Below are 24,375 nucleotides of genomic sequence, written 5' to 3' on the forward strand. Positions count from 1 at the left end.
ATTATTCTCTCCTAGGGTGAGCCTCTTATTGGCCATCCAATGCAAGGTAGTCAAAGTTGATACCATATATCTAAATAGTAAAGAAAGACAGCATATTGAATTTTATGTAATTGTGCATACATATATGTCACAATAAAAATCTATTAAAAAGAAAGCTACTAATTTAAGATCAAGGGTACATGGGAGAGGTTGGAGGGAGAGAGACTGGGAGGGTCTGGAGAGAGGAAAGAAGAAGGGAAATGGTGCTTTAATTAAATTAATATGTTAATTAAAATGTATGCATTTTAACTTTAATAATAAAGAAAACTAAATATTCTAAGTGACTGAGGAAGATGCCAACTGTGAGCATCCGCATACACACACACCTATATTAGTGTGTGCCCATATGGGCATTTGTGCCACATGAGAAAAACTGACAAGTACACACACAAGCACACATACAAAGTAATTACATGCATTTCTGTTTTTCTTTTTACAACTCTTCTATCTTGTTTACATGTTACAGCACTTATACAACAATCAATGTACAAAACTAAATTATTACATATATATTGTTTTATTTCCTAATAATGTTATTATGTAACATGAGCTGGGCTCTCTCCTGAAGTTTCTATGGACTTGCATGTGTCTGTGTGCTAAGTTGTGTGTATGGGTGTGTGTGAAAAGTGAAGCAGACAAACAGCTTCTCTTGTGATTTTCAGTGTGTTTTCATAAGATGAAATGGAAAGTGTAGCATGGAATATAATTTTATATACTCCAGACACTGGGTAGAATGTATTTCTTAAATTAAATGAATAAAGTCAAGTGAGGTAATAATTTTTTGGTAAATAAAAATTCTTCAGAAAGATAACTCATGGATACTTGAAGAGATTATCAAGTGCCTTGTAATCCACATTTTAATTTTAAATGTCATTTTGGTTTCATATATAACTGAAGTATGTATGTTTGGATGTTACCTACTTGATCCTGATTAAAAAAATAGATATTCAGCAATCAGCTTCCCAAATCTCTCTTTCTAGGTATGTAATATAGCTAAAGGGAAGAAATCCTTCAGTTATGTATGCTTTTAGCTACATCAAACTAATGTACAGAACAAGCAGACATCTGTGTGCATCTGTTAGATGATGGTGTGGCTTTGATAAAGTAACATTCTTATAGCTCGTGGTGATCATAGTCTGACTTGTATGTCCCTTCTCTGTCAGTTGGCTCATGCTCAACCATCCTAGACTATATCGTAGATTAATTTTTGTATTGTGTTCTCTTCTCATGTTGAAAGAAACAGGAATTGAACACCAACTCCTACCCAGAATATAGAACATTACTGCTACTGTGTATCACATTATACATACAATGTGGAAACTTCCAATTCAGAAGAAGACATGTACTCCATATTCTGGAAGTTAAGTAGTAATAACTGGGGCAGTGTAGGAAGACATGCCACTTGTGAATTTTAAGACCATACAGATTGGATTAAAGTTTGGAAATATGTAGTGATGGAGCTGCGGGCGGCTTCCTGCCGCCCTGCTCTCGGCCACCGGCTAGCTTATGCCCCAAAATAACAACACACAAGTTGTATTCTTTTAAACACTGCCTGGCCCATTAATTCCAGCCTCTTTCTCACATCTTGACTAACCCATATCTAATAATCTTTGTAACACCACGAATGGTGTCTTACCGGGAAAGATTCACCACATGTGACCTGGTGGCTGGCTTCATCGCATCTCTCCCTGAGGAGAGGCACGGCAGTCTGGCTAACTTAGGAGAGGCATGGCATCTGTCTGAGCCATCTACCTCACTTCCTTCTTCCTGTTCTGTCTACTCCACCTATCTAAATTTTGCCCTATCAAAAAGCCAAGGCAGTTTGTTTATTAGACAATGAGAATCCTCCATCATTTCCCCTTTTTTCTGTTTAAACAAAAAAGAAAGGCTTTAACTTTAACATAGTAAAATTACATATAACAAAACAGTTATCAAGCAAGAATTACAGTTACAATATTTATATCTACTTTATCTTTTATCATAACTAAGGAAAACTATACCTATCTATCTATTCTTCAACTCCATCAAAGACTCCAGAAGGATATAATATTACCTAAGTAAACAAGAAATAAGCAACTTACAAAACTCTAGAAATCACAGAGACATCTCGCTGCCTGGACAGTCACCCAAAGTTCTTTTGTACCATTGGGGCATCCATCTTCGGCCTACAGGCCCATAAGTATCCAGCAGACATTTCCATGAAGCAGGAAATTTCAAAGGCAATTCAGTCAGTATCTGTTGTGTCCTGTAGAATGTCTTGCAGACTCTTTCATGAGTCAGGAACCCCAAAGAATCATCTCACATTTAGGCAAGTTCAATAGTCCTCTCTCTGTGGGTTCTTTGTGTCCAGTTTATGCCAACAGTCCAGGCAAGAGCAGTTTCTTGCCCAAATTGCTATCAAACTCCATAAGGATCCTCTTCGATGCCCATCATCTTCTTGAAGTAGATTGGTGCTGCCAGGAGCAGACGTGTCTCATTGTCATAAAAAGCCCTAAGTTATTAAAACATTTAAGTGGAATATTCTGTAGTCTTTGAAAGATATTAGGAATGTCTATCTAACTGAAATATATATCTATATATCTAGAAAATCTAACATGACTACAAGCTTTACTATTATCGATGATTATCCATTAACAACCTATATTTCCTAATTACGTATTGCATTTTTAAAATGAACTACACAATCACAGTACCTTAATCAGTATCAGAAATACATATACATATAACAAAATTGACCTTAAATTTAAATCACTAAAGCAAAATCCATATCAATGCAATTATTCATATCTATATCACATCCCCCTTTAAATGTAAAAGAAGATTTATAAACAATATTTGGGAATATGGACGTAGTTATTTCTCTTCAAACTGCTTCCTGCTGAATGGGGGCACTGTTAATCATATCTTTCATGGTGTAACCTGTGTGCCAGGTTCATCTCAGTCATCAGTTGGGTGAAGTAATTTTCTGAAGGTGTTCACAGCAACCTTTCAGGAGGGCGTGGTCTATCATACCATATTGGGATAGAATCAATCCAATGGGTCTCATTTTCTGTAAAAATAAAAGAAGAATCTCTTTTCCAAAGCATCATATCCTTAGATCCAAATTTTAAAGTCAAGGTATTTTCAAAATATCTATTCTGGATTAGTTCAGCAGCATTTATAAACAAATATCTTTCAGCAGCTGTTGCTCCTTCCTCAGCATTCAAACAATTCAAAGAGAGCATAATAGTATACAGCATCAAGATTCTTTGTGTATTTTCCATCTTTGTACAGCTTTATTTTTAACCTCTATTTCATTTATTTTTACTTTTATTTTTTTATTTTTTGACAACTTCTCTGTATATCTTTGACCTGGAATAACTCTGCAGACCAGGCTGTCCTTGAACTCTCAGAGATCCACTTGCCTTTGCTTCCCAAGTGCTGGGATTAAAGGTGTATGCTACCACACCTAGAACTCACAGAGATCTGTCTGTCTCTGCCTCCCAGGCATTGGGATTAAAGGTGTGTGCTGCCACACCTTGAAGTCACAGAGGTCAATCTACCTCTGCCTCCCAAGTGTTGGGATTAAAGGTGTGTACCACCACAACAAACTACTTCCTTTTTTTTCTTTTTCTTTTTCTGTTTTTTACTTTTAAGAACTTTAACCTTTAGCCTGCATATATTTTTAACACAGTGTAAACCACTTAGACATTTTCTTCGACTTTGAATTTTTCTTTTACTGTATATCTCTCTTTCTGACTACATGAGTCTTTACTTTACCAAACAATATCAGTAGGACCAAAGCCGTGACTTTGGCGGCTAGATCCAGCCCATTCCCTAGCTTTCCAGCCTCATGGCAGAGGTACCACAACTCTTTGGCGGTTCAAGGTCCCTGCCAGCAAGCAAGCTGAAACAGTGTTAAATAACACTCAAAAGCTCCATAGTCAGGACCGCCTGCTGGAAAAAGTCAGAGTTTGCCCTGGCAGAACAGCCCAGAAAGCTGGCATTTTAAAACGACACAACTTTTTTCCTGCTATGGCTGAAAACCGAAAAGCATGCAGTTAATTTTCATCAACAGCATTTAAGTGTTTCGTAGCCGAACCTCTTAAAAGAGCTGCAATGTTTTGCAGCTGAAGCTGAGTCAGGAAGCCTCTCTTAGATGAGAGTGCTTGCTTGCCAGACCTGAAAAATAGAGCTTTACTCTATTCTTTCCCAAGCTTTCTCAAGCTTTCTGCGGATTCGGTTATCCACGTGGGCGCCATTCTGTAGCTGCGGGCAGGCCTGCTTTTCATCCTGCCTGGCTCCAGCACGGCTAGCTTAACACGCGAAATAACAACACACAAGTTGTATTCTTTTAAACACTGCCTGGCCCATTAATTCCAGCCTCTTTCTCACATTTTGACTAACCCATATCTAATAATCTTTGTAACACCACGAATGGTGTCTTACCAGGAAAGATTCACCACATGTGACCTGGTGGCTGGCTTCATCGCATCTCTCCCTGAGGAGAGGCACGGCAGTCTGGCTAACTTAGGAGAGGCATGGCATCTGTCTGAGCCATCTACCTCACTTCCTTCTTCCTGTTCTGTCTACTCCACCTATCTAAATTTTGCCCTATCAAAAAGCCAAGGCAGTTTGTTTACTAGACAATGAGAATCCTCCATCAGAAATATGTATTGGTGGCTGCGATTTCTAACTTCCAACTGAGTGTCATAGTTCAGACACTGAAGTCATCTCTGTCGTCTGCTAACATCCTGCAGAGTACTGTACCTTCAGGATATTTCACTGGGGAATTAGCTCTACTCTTGGCTAAAACTAGTTTTTTGTTTTTTGTTTTTTATTTATTTTTCTTTTTTTTCATGGTTTATTTTTTTATATTTAAAAATTTCCATCTCCTCCCCTTCTCTTCCCCCTTCCATCCCCTCCCCTCCACCCGAACCTCCCCTCCTTCCCTCTCCAGGCCAAGGAGCCAACAGGGTTCCCTACTCTATGTTAAGACCAAGGTCCTCCCAACTCCCCCCAGGTCCAGGAAGGTGATCGACCAAGCTGAGAAGGCTCCCACAGAGCCCGTCCATGAAGAAGAATCAGAGCCCAGTGCCATTGTCCTTTGCTTCTCAGTCAGCCCCCACTGTTGGCCACATTCAGAGAGACGGGTTTGGTCGCATGATCCATCAGTCCCATTCCAACTGGAGTTGGTGATCTCCCATTAGTTCTGTCCCACCGTCTCCATGAGTGAACGCACCCCTCTCGTTCCTGACTTTCTTTCTCATGTTCTCTCTCCTTCTGCTCCTCATCAGGACCTTGGGAGCTCAGTCCAACCAAAGTGTTAAAAGTGTTCTTTTTGTTCCTCCTGAAGGAACCTCAGAGAAATAAGTCTCTAAAACAGAAACTATGGACACAGGGATAGAGGACATGGGGGAAATGGTCATTGAGAAAGCCTGGTATCTCTGTAGGGACAGCAGGTATAACAGAAACAGAAGAGACTTTTCCAATAATTTTTTCAGGAAAAAAATAACCTTGCTTTGGAATGTTATAGATCTTAATTGTCAAATATTTACAGAGGTGGTGCTCTCAGGGGGATTAGAGTGAGTTTTATTGAACCTGAAATGGCTAATTTTGACAGGAGCCTTCTGTTGTGGAGAGTCTACTCTCTTATACTCTCTTATGCATTCATTAAGATAAATAGATGTGCCTTATTTTTCATGTGAGCATGCAGGGACCAAATTACCAAATGCTTTGTCAATAGGTTAAATTCAGGTCTAGTGATTTTACTGTTTGTGTTATCACTGGTAAAAAATGCCCAATATGAACTTCTTAAGTATTCTTCTCTGGCCATTCCTATGAGGGATGAATGGTCTGTTTCCCCTTTTTGTAAAGTGCTAAAATAGTGTCATCATTCAATGCTTTATGCATTTACCTTACACAGCAGCTATCTTCTCTTTCATTATGCAAAGGTTAACGAACACCCTTGTAAGTGAACAAAGAACACAAATGATATAAGAGCTAAATCAAAGGTGTCCACAAATGCAGATTCAGCTTTGTTTCTTTGTTTTCAGAGACAGGGTCCCAGTACACAGCCCTGGGGTGTCTTGGAAGTCATAGCGATCTGCCTACCTCTGCATCTAGAGTTCTAAGTTTAAAGGGACACACCACACCCAGTTCATGATAAACATCCAATGCTGCTGTCAAAGGGTCTTCAAAGGACAGCAGTTTGCTCCTGTCATCTGAATCTGCTTTCATTGCCATTAGGATGAACGATAGGTAAACAAGGCACCTTAAAATTATATAGAGGGCCAAATCCTTGGATGTTTATTACTCTTTCTTTCACTTTATGGTAATAAGTTATAAGTTTGGAATAGAGATATTACTATATTTTCCTTATTTAATTGGAAATGACAGCTATTTGAGAGTGGTTAAATACAATAATTGAGAAGAACAAACTCTTCCTGGAGAGTAACTTCAAAGTGCTCAGCTATGTACCTAAAATGTGCTGTGATAGTTTACAATTTTAGAAACTAAACTGAACACATCTGACTAGGAATATGGGTTTAATCATCTGTGAACTAAGAAAAAAATAGGATGAGTAATCATTTATGAACATCCTCTCCCACCATAGCATCTCATTTGTGCAGCTACAGTACCTCCAGTCAGTTCCTAATGGCAAGTGATTTCCCCTAAGAGGTTCATGATAACTGACTGCTCTATTTGTACCAATAGAAATATGGAATCACTTTCTTGTAGTGTAGATTAAAGGCTCCTCTCAGAGAGAAGGCTGCTTGGGAGGTCAAGTCATAAACATAGCATGATGGGACGAACAAGTGTCTGTAAAGGCAAGCAGCAATCCCAGGTGCAACTCACCTCCCAGATCCAAAGGGCAGCATGCTATCAGCATTGCTGTCTTTATTTTGACTGGCTTCTCTAACAGTCAGAAATGTTATAGGCTTCACAGCTCTAACTTTTATAATGCATTACCATGGCCTTCAATTACCACTGGAATGATGAGGCAGGAACGATTCAATCTTATCTGAACAAGGTGGCTCTGCAGAAACACCATGGCATAAAGCCTGATGTCTGAATACCATCTAGGAGTGAATTTTGAAAACTGTATCAAATTTTGGATAAGAATTTGAATCTAGATGGGAAGCCAATGGGAAGGGGTAATAAATTATCATCAATGTCCAGAATGGACACAGTTTGGAACAGGGGAAAACACAAGCATAATGAAATTTATAACATATTTATAGGCCCAGCATTGTGATATGTCCTCATAGTCCCACTATGACTTGACACATTTGCCCCCATAAAAAAAAACCCTCTAGTCAAACAAGGGTACTTAGAATGGAAGAAGACTAGCTTTTACACACAAAATATCTTATCTTTCAAAATACTTAATAATAAACTGGTCACCTTAGAGTGTTGACTGCTTTCAACTGCACAATGCTTGATGAGTCTCAGATATTAGCTATGTGAACTTGTCCAGCCTTCTCTTACCCACAGTGCATCATAGAAACTAGGTCTTCCTCAATGCAGCATTGACACTGGCCAGGAAAACCCTGCCTTCTTCTGTGGTTCTTTGGAAAGGTTAGCTATAAGGGCATACTCTGATCTACAATGGCTAATTGCAGGTCACAGACACAACATTCCAGAGGTGACAGGCAAAGTCTCCCTCAGTAGGGAGGAATGCCAGAAATGCTGAGAGGTGATGGCACAGACAAGTCCTTCTGAGTCTCTCTTTACTCAGTTATGCTATCTTGTTCTTTATTCAATCCAATTAATACATCATTGTTCATTCTTTACTGTAATTACTCCTGAACAATGACAATTTCCCCAGGTATTTGGGCCTTCATGTCTGACAGTTCCAGGCATTTTCTTAGGGCTTTGGAGACTGTGGATTAAAGGTCACCAAAGCAAAGGCAGGAAGAGCATTTGTCAAGATATGACAGAATCATATGTTATGTGCAAATACCTGTTGGCAAAATCAGAACATTCCCTTTGATTCTAAAGCCAAGAGCAAGTACAGCACACTACTCTGTCATCTCTCATTGTTTCCAGTAGAAGTCACCTTACTCCCACATTTACTAAAATAGTTATACCTTAAAATTTAGTAAACCATTTTTTTTTCACTTATGGTGATCATTACAGTGGAAATGTGTTGAAAAGTAAATATTACATATAATTTAATCTTATTTTACTGAATATTATTACACCTACTTATAAAAGCCTAAGTAATTATCTCAGTACTCCAGAAGAAAAAGTAGATTGAAAAAGAGTACAAGTCAAGAGCCTTTACTTTCTGTTCCTGGGTGAGAATGAACGGGCTGTTAGGAATTCTCATGAACTTAGTCATACAACACAGAACCTTCTATAGTTTTCAAGATGACAAATCTGAAATGAACACCATGGGCATATGCCATGGAACAATCTTTCTGCACACTGTGAAAATGTGTTGCTCACATTGGTTTAATAAAGAACTAAATGGCCAATGGCTAGGCAGGAAGAGGTTAGGTGGCACTTTTGGACAGAGAGAGAGCTATTTGGGATGAAGAAGGGCAGTCATTAGCCAGATAGAGAGGGAACAAGGCATTCAAGAGGACAGGTAAATGACATGAGTCAGGTGGCAGCACATACATTGATAAAAATGGGTTAATATAAGTTGTAAGAGCTCATTAGGAGCAATTCTAATTTATTGGCTGAGCTTTTATAATTAATAAGAAATCTCCATGTGGTTATTTGGGAGTGGGCTGATGGAATAGAAAACTCTGCCTACAGGTTTAAGTCAAGGAAGCTGGGAGAAATGCCCCTTATCCCTTATTCTGCAATTTCTATGACCACAAACATTCCTCTCTTGATTTTCTTACTTCATTGGTAAAAAGATTCAAATATTTAAATCAGTGCTAATAAACCTAACCTTTTCCTTTGAAGGTCTGTAATTTAGTCATATCTGCAAAGCCTCCTGTGACAGAAGATAATACTCCTGAAGTCCAGGAATTCAGAACCATAAATACCTAAGGATTCCTCTCTTCACATTCTCAGTGGGTGCAGATTTCTAAAGTTTATTTTTTGATCAGACAGACCCATGACTGAATGTCAGTAAACTTCTGTGAAGATTGGAAGGTCACCAGTCAACTGTATGTGCAAAAAACTTCCTCAATATATCCTCAAGTCTCTGAACATATATCAAAGGCAACCCTGCTAAACTGTAGGAAGAGGAGCTTAAATACATTAGAACCAAATCTTCCTTAGACAACAAAAGGGCCTAGTGATTTACTTATATGCTTTCATTAAGAGGTAGGAAAATGGAGGGAACCCCAACTCAGCCAAGAGTAATTCTTCATTAGAATGTCCAGGAAATTTCAATTAGCCAAAGTCCTATTTTGAACATGTTAGATGCTGGGCAGACATTTAGGAAGGAAAGCGGCCAAGATGCTTACCTTAAATAACAAATCTTTCTTCCCATAACGGAGCTCCTTCAGTTGGGCTTGGATTTTTTCTGACTGTAAAAGCAGAGATATGCATTAGTGCCTATGCTAACTTTTATTTTCGATCTTGAAGATTTAAATTTTCCACACTGCACAAGAGTAAATGCTTAGCCTAGTCAAGCAGAAGCCTATAATTTGGACAATCAACAGAGAAGACTAAATTTAGCTTTGACATTAGACACATAGACATCTGGCCAGGAAGCAAGATTTCAGTCTGTTTAACAAAATCATATGTTTACAAGGTGTTATTTAAATAACTTTCTGTCTTCTACTGTACACACAAATGTGCAAAATATCTGTAATGAGGCATGATAAAAAAATCTAATTTTAAGAGCCAAAGGTGATGTGTGATTCCCCTCTGTATGCTGTAAAGACCATTAGTTCATAAAGAAACTGGCTTGGCCTGATAGGGTAGATTAGGGCTAAGAAGGGAAAAACTAAAGTGAATGCTGGTAGAAGAAGCAGGATAGAGTCAGAGAGAAGCCATGTAGCCCAGCCGGAGACAGAAGGACAAAACTTTGCAAGTAGAGCCACAGCTTGTGTCCATACACAGATTAATGGAGATGGGTTAATTTAAGATATGGGTTAGCCAGAAATACGCTTAAGCTATAGGCCCAAACAGTATTGCAAATAATATTCTTTCTGCCTGTTGATTATTTCTGGAGTCTGGACGGCCAGGAAACGAACAACACAAAGGCTTGTGTATAGATGCCATTATCTTGTTTTACTAAATTGCTTTTTAAGATATGTGAGTGTAAATGCATGGAAAATTTAACCCCACTGTATTTCAATAGACACTAGCAAACAAACAGATGGAAAGCCAGGAAAATTCCATTAGTCAATGGTGAACAGTGATACAGAAGACCACACTTATACCAAGGTCCTTATAAATATAAAAATGTTTAGTAAACTCAGTTGCTCCCAGTGACATAGTGCTAAAACACCTTTACTGCATACTTATAATTAATCTGTAAGCTGGAGAAGGAGACCGTTGTCTTCTGAACATTTTAGAAAAGACACAGTTACCAGTACTGTAGAGTACTTCAGCACATGTGTTCTTACTCGTGAAATAATAGATCCTCTTACTTCATTGGGGAGAAACATCCACATGGGCATATACATACACACATGTGTACATATACACATGGCAAGGGACAAATATATAAAACATAATGAAGAATAGTAGGTGTTTTCTTCTTTGGCCCATATTCCAAAATCAGAATAATGTGAAGAAGAACATGCTGTATGATCTGAAATTATGTGAGAATTTGTGAAGCAGTCCAGGACATCTCTACTTATGGACTCACAGCAACGGTGATAACGTTCACCAAGCCTTTCAAAACCAAGCCAGACCAGATTCCAGGATGGAGAGGAGAATTAGTTTTCCCCAGGGATGAACCCCCCAGATACCAGCTGGTCAGCCATTGAAACATACACATGCAGGCAACACTAAACAGACCCAACAGAATGTATTTGATATATTTTTATATGCATATGTAACAGTAAGGATCAAAAAACATAGCCTGTTGAATTTGAGAGGGGAGCAGGGATTAGAAGCATGGGAAGAATAAGAGGTGGGGGGAATGATATAATTATGTCTTAATTAAATTATAAGTATTTCATTTAAAAAAGAATTTGGTAACAAAGCCAACTATTTGAATTTCTCGTTTCATTTTTCTTTTCCAAAGCATCCCATGTCTACCAAAAGTTCTTCTCTTTTTCTAATAGGGGCAGATAAAAGTCTTATGCTCATGATCAGAAGACTGAAACTTACTAGTAAAAACATGGGTTTGCCAGAGGCTATTAATGAGGAATATTTGCACATGACCCTTCAACCTCTGGCACTTATGCTTTTATGTTGAAATTAATGGTTCCTATAACTATTTGATTACAAAGTCTCCCAAGTGTCTGAAATAATGATAACTGATTCAGAGCCTTGTCTCACACTAAGTTTTTCTCTATGGTGATTCTGATTCACATGGCTATCATCACTTAGGCCACTCACTTTACTAATGAGCAATCCTGTTCCAACTGGTCTTCAGGACTCTTACCCAAGCCAAAGAGTCTCTCAGGGCAAGCCTTTCTCTCAATAGAATTGACAAGTGTGGGTAAGAATTGGCAGATCATTGTTGCTCATAGTAAGTATTTGTGTAACCCATCCAGTGCCATTTCCAGTCCTGATAATTAGTGCTGGAATTTCTCAGAAGAGGTGAAGGAATAATGTCAACTATTTCTGATATCCACTTATAATCTATTTGCATAGAAGGTGTGCATTAGGATCTAAACTTTTCAATATGATAACAAATATTTAAAGCAACATTAGGTAGTGGTTTTAGTATATAAAATTAGAATTAAATCGAGATTTTATTTTCTATTTCTTATTGTGATGTGTGTATGTGTGTATACATTTAGTGACTGCAACATGGTAGATTCATAGTAGATTTCTTAGCCTGTGTTATCATGAAGATATGAATTCTTTGTACTCTCATGTCATCTGTATTTCATAGTCCAGACTAATTATTAGTATGCTGATAAGCAAAATCCTTTCTTAGGTTTTTATGAAAATTATTCAAAAACAATGCATCTAAAGTAATATATCTATTATGGAATGTTTGCTAATTTGAAAACATATAACATGCTAACTGTCTTAGACTGTCAGCAATATTTTGATAAGCTAAAACTATCAAAAAGGATAAGCTTCTAAAAATGATACACCATTTGGAATCTCAGTGATTTTATTTTTAATAGATTGCTAATTGTAAATGCAATTTCAAATAGCAGGTCATGAAGATCATGAAGGTCATAGAGTGTCTGCATGTGCATGAGCTAATTAAAGCTGTGATAATGACAATGACAGCTAGGATGACGAGGATGTAGGCAGCCATGAACATTTTAGCTCCTTGGTCTTATTTAGGAGACAATGTCTAATCTGAAATTCTTTCCTACACATTTATGTTCAAAATAACATTCCATTTATTAAATAATAGTGGTAGAGAGGCAGATGGTGTTGGGTTTGCAGTTTTTAATGTTTGTAGTATAACTTTTCTCTGGATTGAAACATTACCTCTGGGAGGAGGGAAGTTCTGAAGACTGGGGAAGCTAATTATTGTTCACTATGCCCAGGAATCCCAGGAACTTAGAAGATTCCTGGCAGTGCCGAGCAAGGTCAGAGAAACAGTGGTGATTTCTGGGTAGAGGGGAATCTCTAACCCACTAAGTTGTTTTGACTCATGCAACAAGGCCAGAGAGATACAGCTTTCATGAGCTGTTGCCCAAGCTGTGGTGAGGATTCAGAGATGCAGCTGCCTCTATTCATTCTGCTTCTAGTTCCCTATGTGCAGTGAATACATATTTGTTCATGTCTCCCTCGGAAAAGCCACATTACATGGTGGTTCTATGCAAATCACAGTGTGTTTCGTTCCTGTGAGGGTATAGAGCCGAGAGTCCGTGGCCGAGATGATGAGCTGCTCTCAGCTAGTCCTCCAGCACCAAAAAATTGTTACTTGTTTTAAGAAATAATGATGAATCAAGTAATAAAATTTTGTGCATATTATTCTAAAATACTATTTTGACAGTGTAAAAATTTCCCTTTTAAGCTAGAATACTGAGCTCTGATATTATTCTATAAATATTTAACAAGATATGGCAAAATGAATTAATTATATGAACTCACTGCATTTCAACCCATTAAGGCAATAACATGAAGAACACAATGATGAACAAATGAGATTTAATTTCCACTGAACTGAGGGAAATTAGGAACATTCTTGAATGAAGAGGATAAACTATAAATGGAGGAACTGTTTAATTTTTAAACACCAGTGATACTTCTGGTGCCCCCTTTTCCCCTGTATTTGAGTTTTGTGAGGATCTGATAACATGTTCAGTGCAACTTTTATCCAGATATTTTTCCTTTTCTGCTGTTGTTTGTTGAGATAGAGTCTTGAATGGCTCAAGTCTCCCTCAAGAATCAGTGTTGTGGGTTAGAGTGATTTTGAAACTCTTTATCTTCCTGTCTATAGCCCAGGTGTTGGTATCACAGGTTCCTGCACCACACCCGGCTTAGACACTTCTTATTCAAAACACCACTCTATTTACTATATCACAGTATTCAAAACAATCACAATGCCCATCTTTCTTGTTTCAACAATCCCAATAATATGAACAAGGTCATGCTGATTTCTGTCCAAACAGCAAAATGCGACGAAATGAATCCCTTCCTTGCATCAGATCCACAAACTAACCATTTCTATTTTCCTTTTTTATAGAGAATCAACACTTACTGTCTATGTCTTAAAGCTTTCCACCCATTGTGTGTGTATGTATGTATATCATATATATATATATGCACATATGGATGTATATATATATGTATATATGGATGCCAAACTACAGTGTATTTCATTCATACTCATATATACATATATATATGAAACTTATTCTCCAAATGATCATATTACATGCAATCTTGAAGTATAATGTTTTTGATAATTGCTTTGTCTTATAATATATTTTGAGCTCTCATATTGTCTAAGCATGTGACCTTGTTCTTACAAGCAGGAGAGGAAGGGAGATTGTGTTTTTTTCTAACTCCCCTATTTTATCTATAGAAAGGTGATGGGAAAAGTATTTGTAAAATAAGGGAAATGAGGTAATTTCACAGTGAGACAATGATGAACCTGTTTGAGCAGCTCTCAATCTCTCTTCTGGACATCTTTGTGGGGGATCAACTTTCAAACTGTAAAGTCATCTTTCTTCTCTTAAGCTTCATTCCTTCCCATTTTCTTCATAGACACCAGGTCTTTCTGGAATGGAAATGCTTCCTTGTCTATTCCTTATAATTCATGGGATTTTCAGTGGGTAAATTTTCTTCATGTATGCTTTCTAAGTACCCCTGAGACACAGACACTCTTGTCTTTAAATTACACTTACTTGTAAACTTAACCATTACTTTACTACTCTCCTTAATAGTTCCTACAAAATACAGCTCTATTTTTTAAAATTTATTTTTATTGAACTCCACATTTTTCTCTGCTCCCCCCCCCCCCGTGACTCTCCTCTCCCCTTCAACCCTCTCCCAAGGTACCCATGCTCCCAATTTACTCAGGCGATCTTATCTTTTTCTATTTACCATGTAGATTAGATCTATGTAAGTTTCTCTTAGTGTCCACATTGTTGTCTAAATTCTCTGGGACTGTGGTTTGTAGGCTGGCTTTCTTTGCTTTATGTTTAAAAACCACCTATGAATGAATACATGTGATAATTGTCTTTCGTATCTGGGTTACCTCACTCAAAATAATGCTTTCTAGCTCCATACATTTTCCTGCAATATTCAAGCTGTTATTTTTTCTGCTGTATAGTACTCCATTGTGTAAATATACCACATTTTCCTTATCCATTCTTTGGTTGAGGGGCATTTAGGTTGTTTCCAGGTTCTGGATATGACAAACAAAGCTGCTATGAACATAGTCCTTGTGGCATGATTGAGAATCCTTTGGATATATACCCAAAAATGGTATTACTGGGTCTAGAGAAAGGTTGTTTCCTAATTTTAAGAGAAATTGCCACACTGACATCCAAAGTGGCTGTAACAGCTTGCATTCCCACTAGAAATGCAAGAGTGTTCCCTTTACCCCACAACCCATAATCTATGTATATCTCTCTTAGGGTCCTCATTGTTAGCTAGGTTCTCTCGGATTGTGATTTGTGGGCTGGTTTTCTTTGTTTCTATTTTAAACTTTCCATCAGGTCAGAGTTAGATAAAACTGACTATTGTGACTAAATGTTTGTTCTTCCTTGAGTTATATATAAGAAAATCTAATTGCACAGGAAATAGAACAAGCAGATCTGTTTACCTGGTAAACTAATATAATCCCGGGAACTTTGCTGGTGGCATATAAATGTCACAAAACTTAAGGAAAATACAATGGGCATCTGATAATTTCCTGCTGGGGAGAATTGGTTCATACAATGAGATAGGTGTTAAAAATTCATTTTATGGACATGGCGTTGGGTACATTTTTATTTTTTCATTTGTGTAATGTTGGAAAAACTAGATGCATACAAAACTAAAATATATTTTATTTTGCATTTAGTATTTAATTTGTGTTAGGGGAAAAGCCATTAGTTCTTTAGATAACACAAGATTTAATTCAATAATAATCTTAACCAGGTACACTTGTGCGAAGGTCATATTTACTCACCTCTTTTGCATGAATCCCACACAGCTTGCTTCCGGACAACAATTTGTTCTTCAAGCTTTTATTCTGAGGAAGGAAAGAGAATTTTACACAAAAGGTGGTAAGTTATTAAGAACTTCATCATTTAATCAGCCATATCACAGACTAAAGTTACGTGTTATCTAAAGAATTTACTATTCATTCTAAAACCATTTTCTGATTAAAATTATCATCAATTATTATTAAGATATTTACTCAAAACAAAACAAAACAAAAACTTTGGTGAATGAGATGGCTCAGTAGGTAAAGGTCCTTGCTGCCAAGATGACCTGAGATTGATCCCAAGGAACCACATGATGGAAGGAGAGAACTGACTCCCAAAAGTGGTCTTATGATCACCACAGTTATGCCATGACACATGCAGATGAACACACATAGACACACACACAGACACACACACATAAACACATACACTGCACACACACACACACACACACACACACATGGTGAATGCACATACAAACATAAAAAAATTGAAATATAAAAATTGACCTAGAATTTTTCTTCACTTATATTTCTTTACTGTCATGTGTAGTTCTATAAGCTAACCTCGGCCCCACATGAGCACTCCATATGACCTTCTTCAAACATCTCTCCCGTGGCACCGACACAAAGGGCACCTTATTATCTATTACAATAAAGCCACATCTCAACAAAAATCTGAATTTCCTCTGAAGACTAGTTTCAGAGTCTTATAACTTATGGATAAGTGTTTTATTTAAAGGTTCTTTCATGTTTAAAAGCCAGCTCTGATTCAGGCCTAGAAGTGAGTGACCTGTTAACCTGTTTTATTTAGTATTTTTGCATCAATGTTCATGAGTGAGATTAGTCTGTAATTCTCTTTCTTAGTAATGTCTTTCTGTGGTTTGGGTATCAGGGTAATTGTAGCCTCATAAAAAGAGTTTGGCAATGTTCCTTCTGTTTCTATTGTGTGGAATAATTTGAGGAGTATTGGTATTAGTTCTTCTTTGAAAATCTTGTAGAATTCTTAGCTGAAACCATCTGGTCCTGGGCTTTTTTTGGTTAGGAGACTTTTGATGACTGTTTCTATTTCTTCAGCAGTTATAGGTCTGTTTGATTTGCTTATCTAGTCTTGATTTAATTTTGGTAAGTGATATTTATTCAGAAAGTTTGTGGAGTACAGGTTTTCAAAATATGATCTGATGATTCTCTGTATTTCCTCTGTGTCTGTTGCTATGTCCCCCTTTTCATTTCTGATATTGTTAATTTGGATATTCTCTCTCTGCCTTTTGGTTAGTTTGGAAAAAGGGTTGTCTATTTTGTTGATTTTCTCAAAGAACCAACTCTTTGTCTTATTGGTTCTCTGTGTATTTTTTTCTTTGTTTCTATGTTGTTAATTTGAGCACTCAAGTTGGTTATTTCCTGCCATCTAGTTCTCTTCGGGATGTTTGCTTATTTTTGTTCTAAAGTTTTCCAATATTCTGTTAACTCACTAGTGTGAGATTTTCCCGCTTCTTTGTGTAGGCATTTAGTGCTATGAACTTTCCTCTCAACATTGCTTTCATTGTTTCCCGTAAATTTGGATATGTTGTGTAATCATTTTCATTGAATTTTAAGAAGTCTTTAATTTCTCCCTTTATTTCTTCCTTGACCTAATTGATGATTCATGTGAGCACTGTTTAATTTCCATGTGTTTGTGGGTTTTCTGGAATTAGTATTGCTGTTGACTTGTAGTTTTAAACCATGGTGATCTGATAAGGTACATTGGGTTATACCATATTTTTGTATTTGTTGAGGTTTGTTTTGTTACCGAGTATGTGGTCAATTTTGGGAAGGTTCCATGAGTTGCTGAGAAGAAGGTATATCCTTTTTTGTTTGGATGGAATATTCTACAGATATTTGTTAAGTCAATTTGAGTCATAACATCTATTAGTTCTCTTATTTCTCTGTTCATTTTCTGTCTTACTGACCTGTTCAGTGGTGAGAGGGGAGTGTTGAAGTGTGTGGGGTTTAATGTATGATTTAAGCTTTAGAAGTGTTTCTTTTACATATGAGGGTGCCCTTATATTTGGGACATAGATGTTAAAGTACTGAGATTTCCTCTTGATGGTTTTTTCCTGTGGCTAATATGAACTGACCTTTTTTTGTCTCTTTTGATTGATTTTATTGTGAGAAAATGTCTTGATGTTAAGGTGTGTTAAGGAAGAATGGATGCTTTTTTTCTTTTTTTGCATTCATTCTCTTAGTCTGTGCCTTTTTATTGGGAAATTGAGACCATTGATTTTTGAATGATATTAATGAGGACTGTTTGTTGGTTCCTGTTATTATTTTGGGAGGTATGTTTGTATGTATGTTTCCTTTTTGATTTGTGGGTCTGAGATTATTTATTTTTGGGTTTTCTTTAAAATTTTTATTTATTTCTTCTTTAAGAACCTCTATCACAGGATAATAGGATGGGGAATATAGTCTTAACAAATGGACCCAAGAAACAAGCTCACATAGCTGCTTTAATATCTCACAAAATAGACTTCAAACCAAAACTAATCAAAAGAGATAGAGAAGGATACTACAAACTTATCGGAGGGAAAAGCATCCAAGAGGACACTTTGATTTTAACATCTATGCCCCAAACACAAGTGCACCAAAGTCTGTGAAAGAAACACTACTACAGCTTAAGTCGTGTTTTGACTTCACATACTGATAGAGGGAGACTTTAGTGCCCTGCCCTTGTCAGCGACAAGTCATCCAGCAAAAACTAAAACAGAGAAATGCTGGAGTTAACTGATGTTAGAAATCAAATACATGGAACAGATATCTACAGGACATTTCATCCAAACACAAAAGCACATACTTTCTACAACACCACATGGAACTTTCTCCAAAACTGAACAGGTACTCAGGCACAAAGCAAATCTCAAAAGATGAAATAAAATTGGAGTAATATCCTTCATCCTATCTGACCACTGTGGATTAAGGTGGAGATCAACAACAACAAAAGAAACAGAAATCTTACAAACTCTTAGAAACTAAACAACTCTCTACTGAGTGAAAAATGAGTCAGAAAAGAGATTAAAGACTTTCTAGAATTGAACAAAATTTAATGTACAACATACTCCAAATATGTGACACAAGAAGAAGTTTCTAGGTGGCACGTTCATAGCACTAAGTACCAAAATAAAATATTGAGAGATGTCACACTAGTAACTTCACACCACACCTGAAAGCTCTAGTTCAAAAAAAAAAACCCTCACACCCAAAAGGAGTAGTTAGCAAGAAATAAAAACATTGATTGGTGAAATCGATAAAATAGAAACAAAGAGAAGACTATAAAGAATCAATAAAACAAAGAGTTAGTCCTTTGATACAGTCAATAAAATTGACAAACACTTATCCAAATCAAATAAAGGGAGAGAGAGAGAGAGAGAGAGAGAGAGAGAGAGAGAGAGAGAGAGAGAGAGAGAGAGAGAGAGAATCCAAATAAGAAATGAAGAGGGGAATATATAAAGAAACAGTGAGGAAATCCAGAGAATCATAAGGTTATACTTTTAAAACCTGTACTCTACCAAAAGAAATGGATAATTTTCTACATATATACCACTTGTCAAATGTAAAAAAATCAACAGACATGCAACTTAAACAGATCTATAACATCTAGTGAAATAGAAGCATTTAATAAATGTCTTCCAGGGGAAGTAGTGGAAGGGAGGGTAGTGGAGAAAAATGTATAGCTCAATAAGAATCATAAAAATGTCTTCCAACGGCTTCACTAGCCTGCCTGCAGCAAGCTAGTCCCTTTGTCAGCAAGCTGCTTGGCCTGTAAGGAAACCTGACTGTCTGACAGAAGATCCATCATTCATTGGGGTGAGTGAGTGCCTGATCCGCGGCAGCTGCCTGGAGAGGGACCACCAACATTCCCCAACACCCCCCACACACTTCCTGCTCTTCCTGCAGGGGTTATTCTTCCCAGATACTGCCTCTTTCTTCCTGTCCCTTCCCAGCTTGCACCCAGAACCACCCCGACCCCCCTGCTTCATCCCCCCTTCTTTGGGGCCACAAAATCCCACAGCCCATCCTGTTTGGGTGCCCGGACCAGGAATTGAGTGCACCCAGGCCGGTGGGAGGTCCCCTGTTTCAATAGCCTTCCTGAAGCAAGGTAGGCCCATTGTCAGTGAGCTGCTTTGCCTGCAAGGAGACCTGACTGTCTGCCAGAAGATCCATCATTCATTGGGGCCAGTAAATTGAATTCATTGGGGTGAATTGAACTTCTAAAAGAAGATCCAAAGGGGATTATTCAGAGGAAGAAATGGGCAGGCGCCAATGCAACAATTCCTCCAACAATTTGAAAAACAACATGAAAGCACCAGAACCCAGCGAACTTATAACAGGAGGACTTGAACACACTAATCAAGAAGAAGTAGAAAAAATTGACTTTATGAAAGTAATAGAGTCCCTTAAACAGGAGGTGAAAAACTCCCTTAAGGAAAAGGACGAGAAGAATAACAAAAAGTTTGAAGAATTGAGTAAATCCGTAAGTGATATCCTAGGAAACCAAGAAAAAACAATCAAACAGATAATGGAAACAGTGCAAGACTTGAAAACTGAAATGGAGGCAAGGAAGAAAACACAACCCGAGGGCCAGCTGGATATGGAAAATCTATGTAAACAAACAGAGACTACGGAAACAAGCATAACCAACAGAATACAAGAGATAGAAGAAAGAATCTCAGATTCTGAAGATACCATAGAGAAAATAAACACACTGATCAAAGGAAACAGCAAATCCAACAAATTCTCATCACAAACCATTCAGGAAATTTGGGACACAATAAAAACACCAAATTTAAAAATAATAGGCGTAGAAGAAGGAGAAGAATTACAGCTCAATGGTCCAGAAAATATATTTAATAAAATTATAGAAGAAAACTTCCCAAACCTAAAGAAAGATATTCCTATTAAGGTTCAAGAAGCTTACAGAACACCAAATAGACTGGATCAAAAAAAAATCATCCCCTCGCCATATTATAATCAAAACACAAAACATACAGAATAAAGAAAGAATATTAAGAGCTGCAAAGGAAAAAGGTCAAGTAACTTATAAAGGTAAACCTATCAGACTAACACCTGACTTCTCTATGGAAACCATGAAAGCCAGAAGGTCCTGGATAGATGTTTTGCAGAAACTAAGAGACCATGGATGCAAGCCCAGATTACTATACGCAGCCAAGCTTTCATTCACTATAAATGGAGAAAACAAAATATTCCAAGATAAAAACAAATTTAAATAATACATAGCCACAAATCCAGCCTTACAGAAAGTAATAGTAGGAAATTCACAAACAAAGGAGTCCAACATTGTCCAAAATAACTCAGACATCTCGCAACCCTTCACCAGCACATCTCAAGGAAAGGAAACACACAATCTCTACTACCAAATAAAAAATGACAACTGGAGTTAACAACCACTGGTCATTAATATCACTTAATATCAATGGACTCAATTCACCTATAAAAAGGCACAGGCTAAGAGATTGGATACGAAAACAGGATCCAACATTCTGCTGTTTAAAAGAAACACACCTCAACCACAAAGACAGACATCTACTCAGAGTAAAGGGTTGGGAAAAGGTTTATCAAGCAAATGGCCCTAAGAAACAAGCGGGTATGGCCATACTAATTTCCAACAAAGTTGACTTCAAACTAAAATCAATCAGAAGAGATGGAAAGGGACACTTTATACTCATAACAGGAAAAATCCATCAGAATGAAGTCTCAATCCTGAATATCTATGCCCCTAATACAAAAGCACCCACTTATGTAAAAGAAACATTACTAGAACTCAAGGCAGCAATCAAACCAAACACACTGATAGTGGGAGACATCAACACTCCTCTCTCACCAATGGACAGGTCAATCAGACAGAAACCTAACAGAGAATTGAAAGACTTAATGGAGGTAATGAACCAAATGGACTTGACAGACATCTATAGAACATTCCACCCAAATAGGAAAGAATATACCTTCTTCTCTGCGGCTCATGGAACCTTTTCGAAAATTGACCATATACTTGGTAACAAAGCAAACTTCCACAGTTACAAAAAAATATTAGTAACCACCTGTGTCTTATCGGATCACCATGGATTAAAATTAGAATTCAACAACAATGCTACCCCCAGAAAGCCCACAATCTCATGGAAACTGAACAGTCAACTACTGAACCACAGCTGGGTCAAGGAAGAAATAAATAAAGAAATTAAAGTCTTTCTTGAATTTAATGAAAACAAAGACACAACATACTCAAACCTATGGGACACAATGAAAGCAGTGCTAAGAGGAAAGTTCATAGCACTAAGTGCCCACTTAAAGAAAACAGAGAAAGCGCTCATTGGTGACTTAACAGCACACCTGAAAGCTCTGGAAAAAAAAGAAGCAGACTCACCTAGGAGAAGTAGAAGACTGGAAATAATCAAATTGAGGGCAGAAATCAACAAAATAGAAACACAGAAAACAATCCAAAGAATCAATGAAACAAGAAGCTGGTTCTTGGAGAAAATCAACAAGATTGACAAACCCTTAGCCAAACTAATCAAACGGCAGAGGGAGAACACGCAAATTAATAAGATCAGAAATGAAAAAGGGGACATAACCACAGACACAGAGGAAATTCAGAAAATCATTAGATCTTACTATAAAAGCCTGTATGCCACAAAATTGGAAAATGTAAAAGAAATGGACAGTTTTTTAGATAAATACCATATACCAAAGTTAAACCAGGACCAGGTAAATGCTCTAAATCGTCCTGTTAGTCGCGAAGAATTAGAAACTGTTATCAGAAACCTCCCTACCAAAAAGATCCCAGGACCAGATGGTTTCAATGCGGAATTCTACCAGAACTTACAAGAAGACCTAATACCTATACTCCTTAAGGTATTTCATAATATAGAAACACAAGAGTCACTGCCAAATTCCTTCTATGAATCTACAGTTACCCTGATACCTAAACCACACAAAGACTCAACCAAGAAAGAGAATTACAGGCCAATCTCACTCATGAACATGGACGCAAAAATTCTCAATAAAATACTGGCAAACCGAATCCAAGAACACATTAGAAAAATTATCCATTACGATCAAGTAGGCTTCATCCCAGAAATGCAGGGCTGGTTCAACATACGAAAATCTATCAATGTAATCCATCATATAAATCAACTGAAGGAAAAAAAACCATATGGTAATCTCATTAGATGCTGAAAAAGCATTTGACAAAATTGAGCACCCTTTTATGATAAAGGTCTTGGAGAGATTAGGGATACAAGGGTCATTCCTAAATATAATAAAAGCTATTTACAGCAAGCCGACAGCTAACATCAAATTAAACGGAGAGAAACTCAAGGCTATCCCACTAAATTCAGGAACACGACAAGGCACTCAAGGGGATCAAGGGAATTCGAATTTGAAAGGAAGAAGTTAAACTTTCGTTATTTGCAGATGATATGATAGTTTACATAAGCAACCCGAAAAACTCCACCAAAGAACTCCTACAGCTGATGAACCCCTTTAGTATCGTGGCGGGATACAAGATCAACTCCAAAAAATCAGTTGCCCTCTTATATAGAAAGTACAAGGAAGCAGAGAGGGGAATCAGAGAAGCATCACCTTTCACGATAGCCACAAATAGCATAAAATATCTTGGGGTAACTCTAACCAAGGAAGTGAAGTATCTATTTGACAAGAACTTTAAGTCTTTGAAGAAAGAAATTGAAGAGGGTACCAGAAAATGAAAGGATCTCCCTTGCTCTTGGATTGGGAGGATCAACATAGTAAAAATGGCAATACTACCAAAGGCAATCTATAGATTCAATGCAATCCCCTTAAAGATACCATCAAAATTCTCCACAGACCTTGAGAGGACAATAATCAACTTTATATGGAAAAACAAGAAACCCAGGATAGCCAAAACAATCTTATACAATAAAGGAACTTCTGGAGGCATTACCATCCCTGACTTCAAACTCTATTACAAAGCTACAGTATTGAAAACAGCTTGGTACTGGCATAAAAATAGAGAAGTTGACCAATGGAATCGAATAGAAGACCCGGATCTTAACCCACAAACCTATGAACACCTGGTTTTTGAAAAAGGAGCTAAAAGCACACAATGGAAGAAAGAAAGCATCTTCAACAAATGGTGCTGTCATAACTGAATGTCAACCTGTAGAAGAATGAAAGTACATCCGTATCTATCACCATGCACAAAACTCAAGTCCAAATGGATTAAAGACCTCAATATTAATCTGAACACACTGAGCTTGATAGAGGAGAAAGTGGGAAGTACTCTACAACATTTGGGCACAGGAGACCGCTTCCTACGTATAGCCCCAGCTGCACAGACATTAAGGGCAACATTGAATAAATGGGACCTCCTGAAGCTGAGCAGCTTCTGTAAAGCAAAGGACACTGTCACTAAGACACAAAGGCAGCCTACTGACTGGGAAAAGATCTTCACCAACCCCGCAACAGACAAAGGTCTGATCTCTAAAATATATAAGGAACTCAAAAGACTAGACTTTAAAATGCTAATTAACCCAATTAAAAAATGGGGCACTGAACTGAACAGAGAATTCTCAACAGAAGAAGTCCGAATGGCCAAAAGACACTTAAGGTCATGCTCAACCTCCTTA

At 37.4% G+C, this 24,375-nt stretch overlaps 1 protein-coding gene across 1 annotated transcript in view; it reads right to left on the reverse strand.

Annotated features, from left to right (window-relative positions):
• Positions 1–24,375, reverse strand: part of LOC119814384 (leucine zipper protein 2-like) — a 165,950-nt gene that overhangs the window by 49,815 nt on the left and 91,760 nt on the right. Inside the window, exons 6-7 of the mRNA XM_042055415.1 lie at positions 15,701–15,763; positions 9,450–9,512 (exon numbers count right to left, since the gene is read on the reverse strand). Coding sequence (XP_041911349.1) covers positions 9,450–9,512; positions 15,701–15,763 — 126 coding nt within the window. The remainder of the gene's footprint in view (positions 1–9,449; positions 9,513–15,700; positions 15,764–24,375) is intronic.

This window comes from Arvicola amphibius, chromosome 1 (genome assembly GCF_903992535.2).
Source record: "Arvicola amphibius chromosome 1, mArvAmp1.2, whole genome shotgun sequence".
Lineage (NCBI taxonomy): Eukaryota > Metazoa > Chordata > Mammalia > Rodentia > Cricetidae > Arvicola > Arvicola amphibius.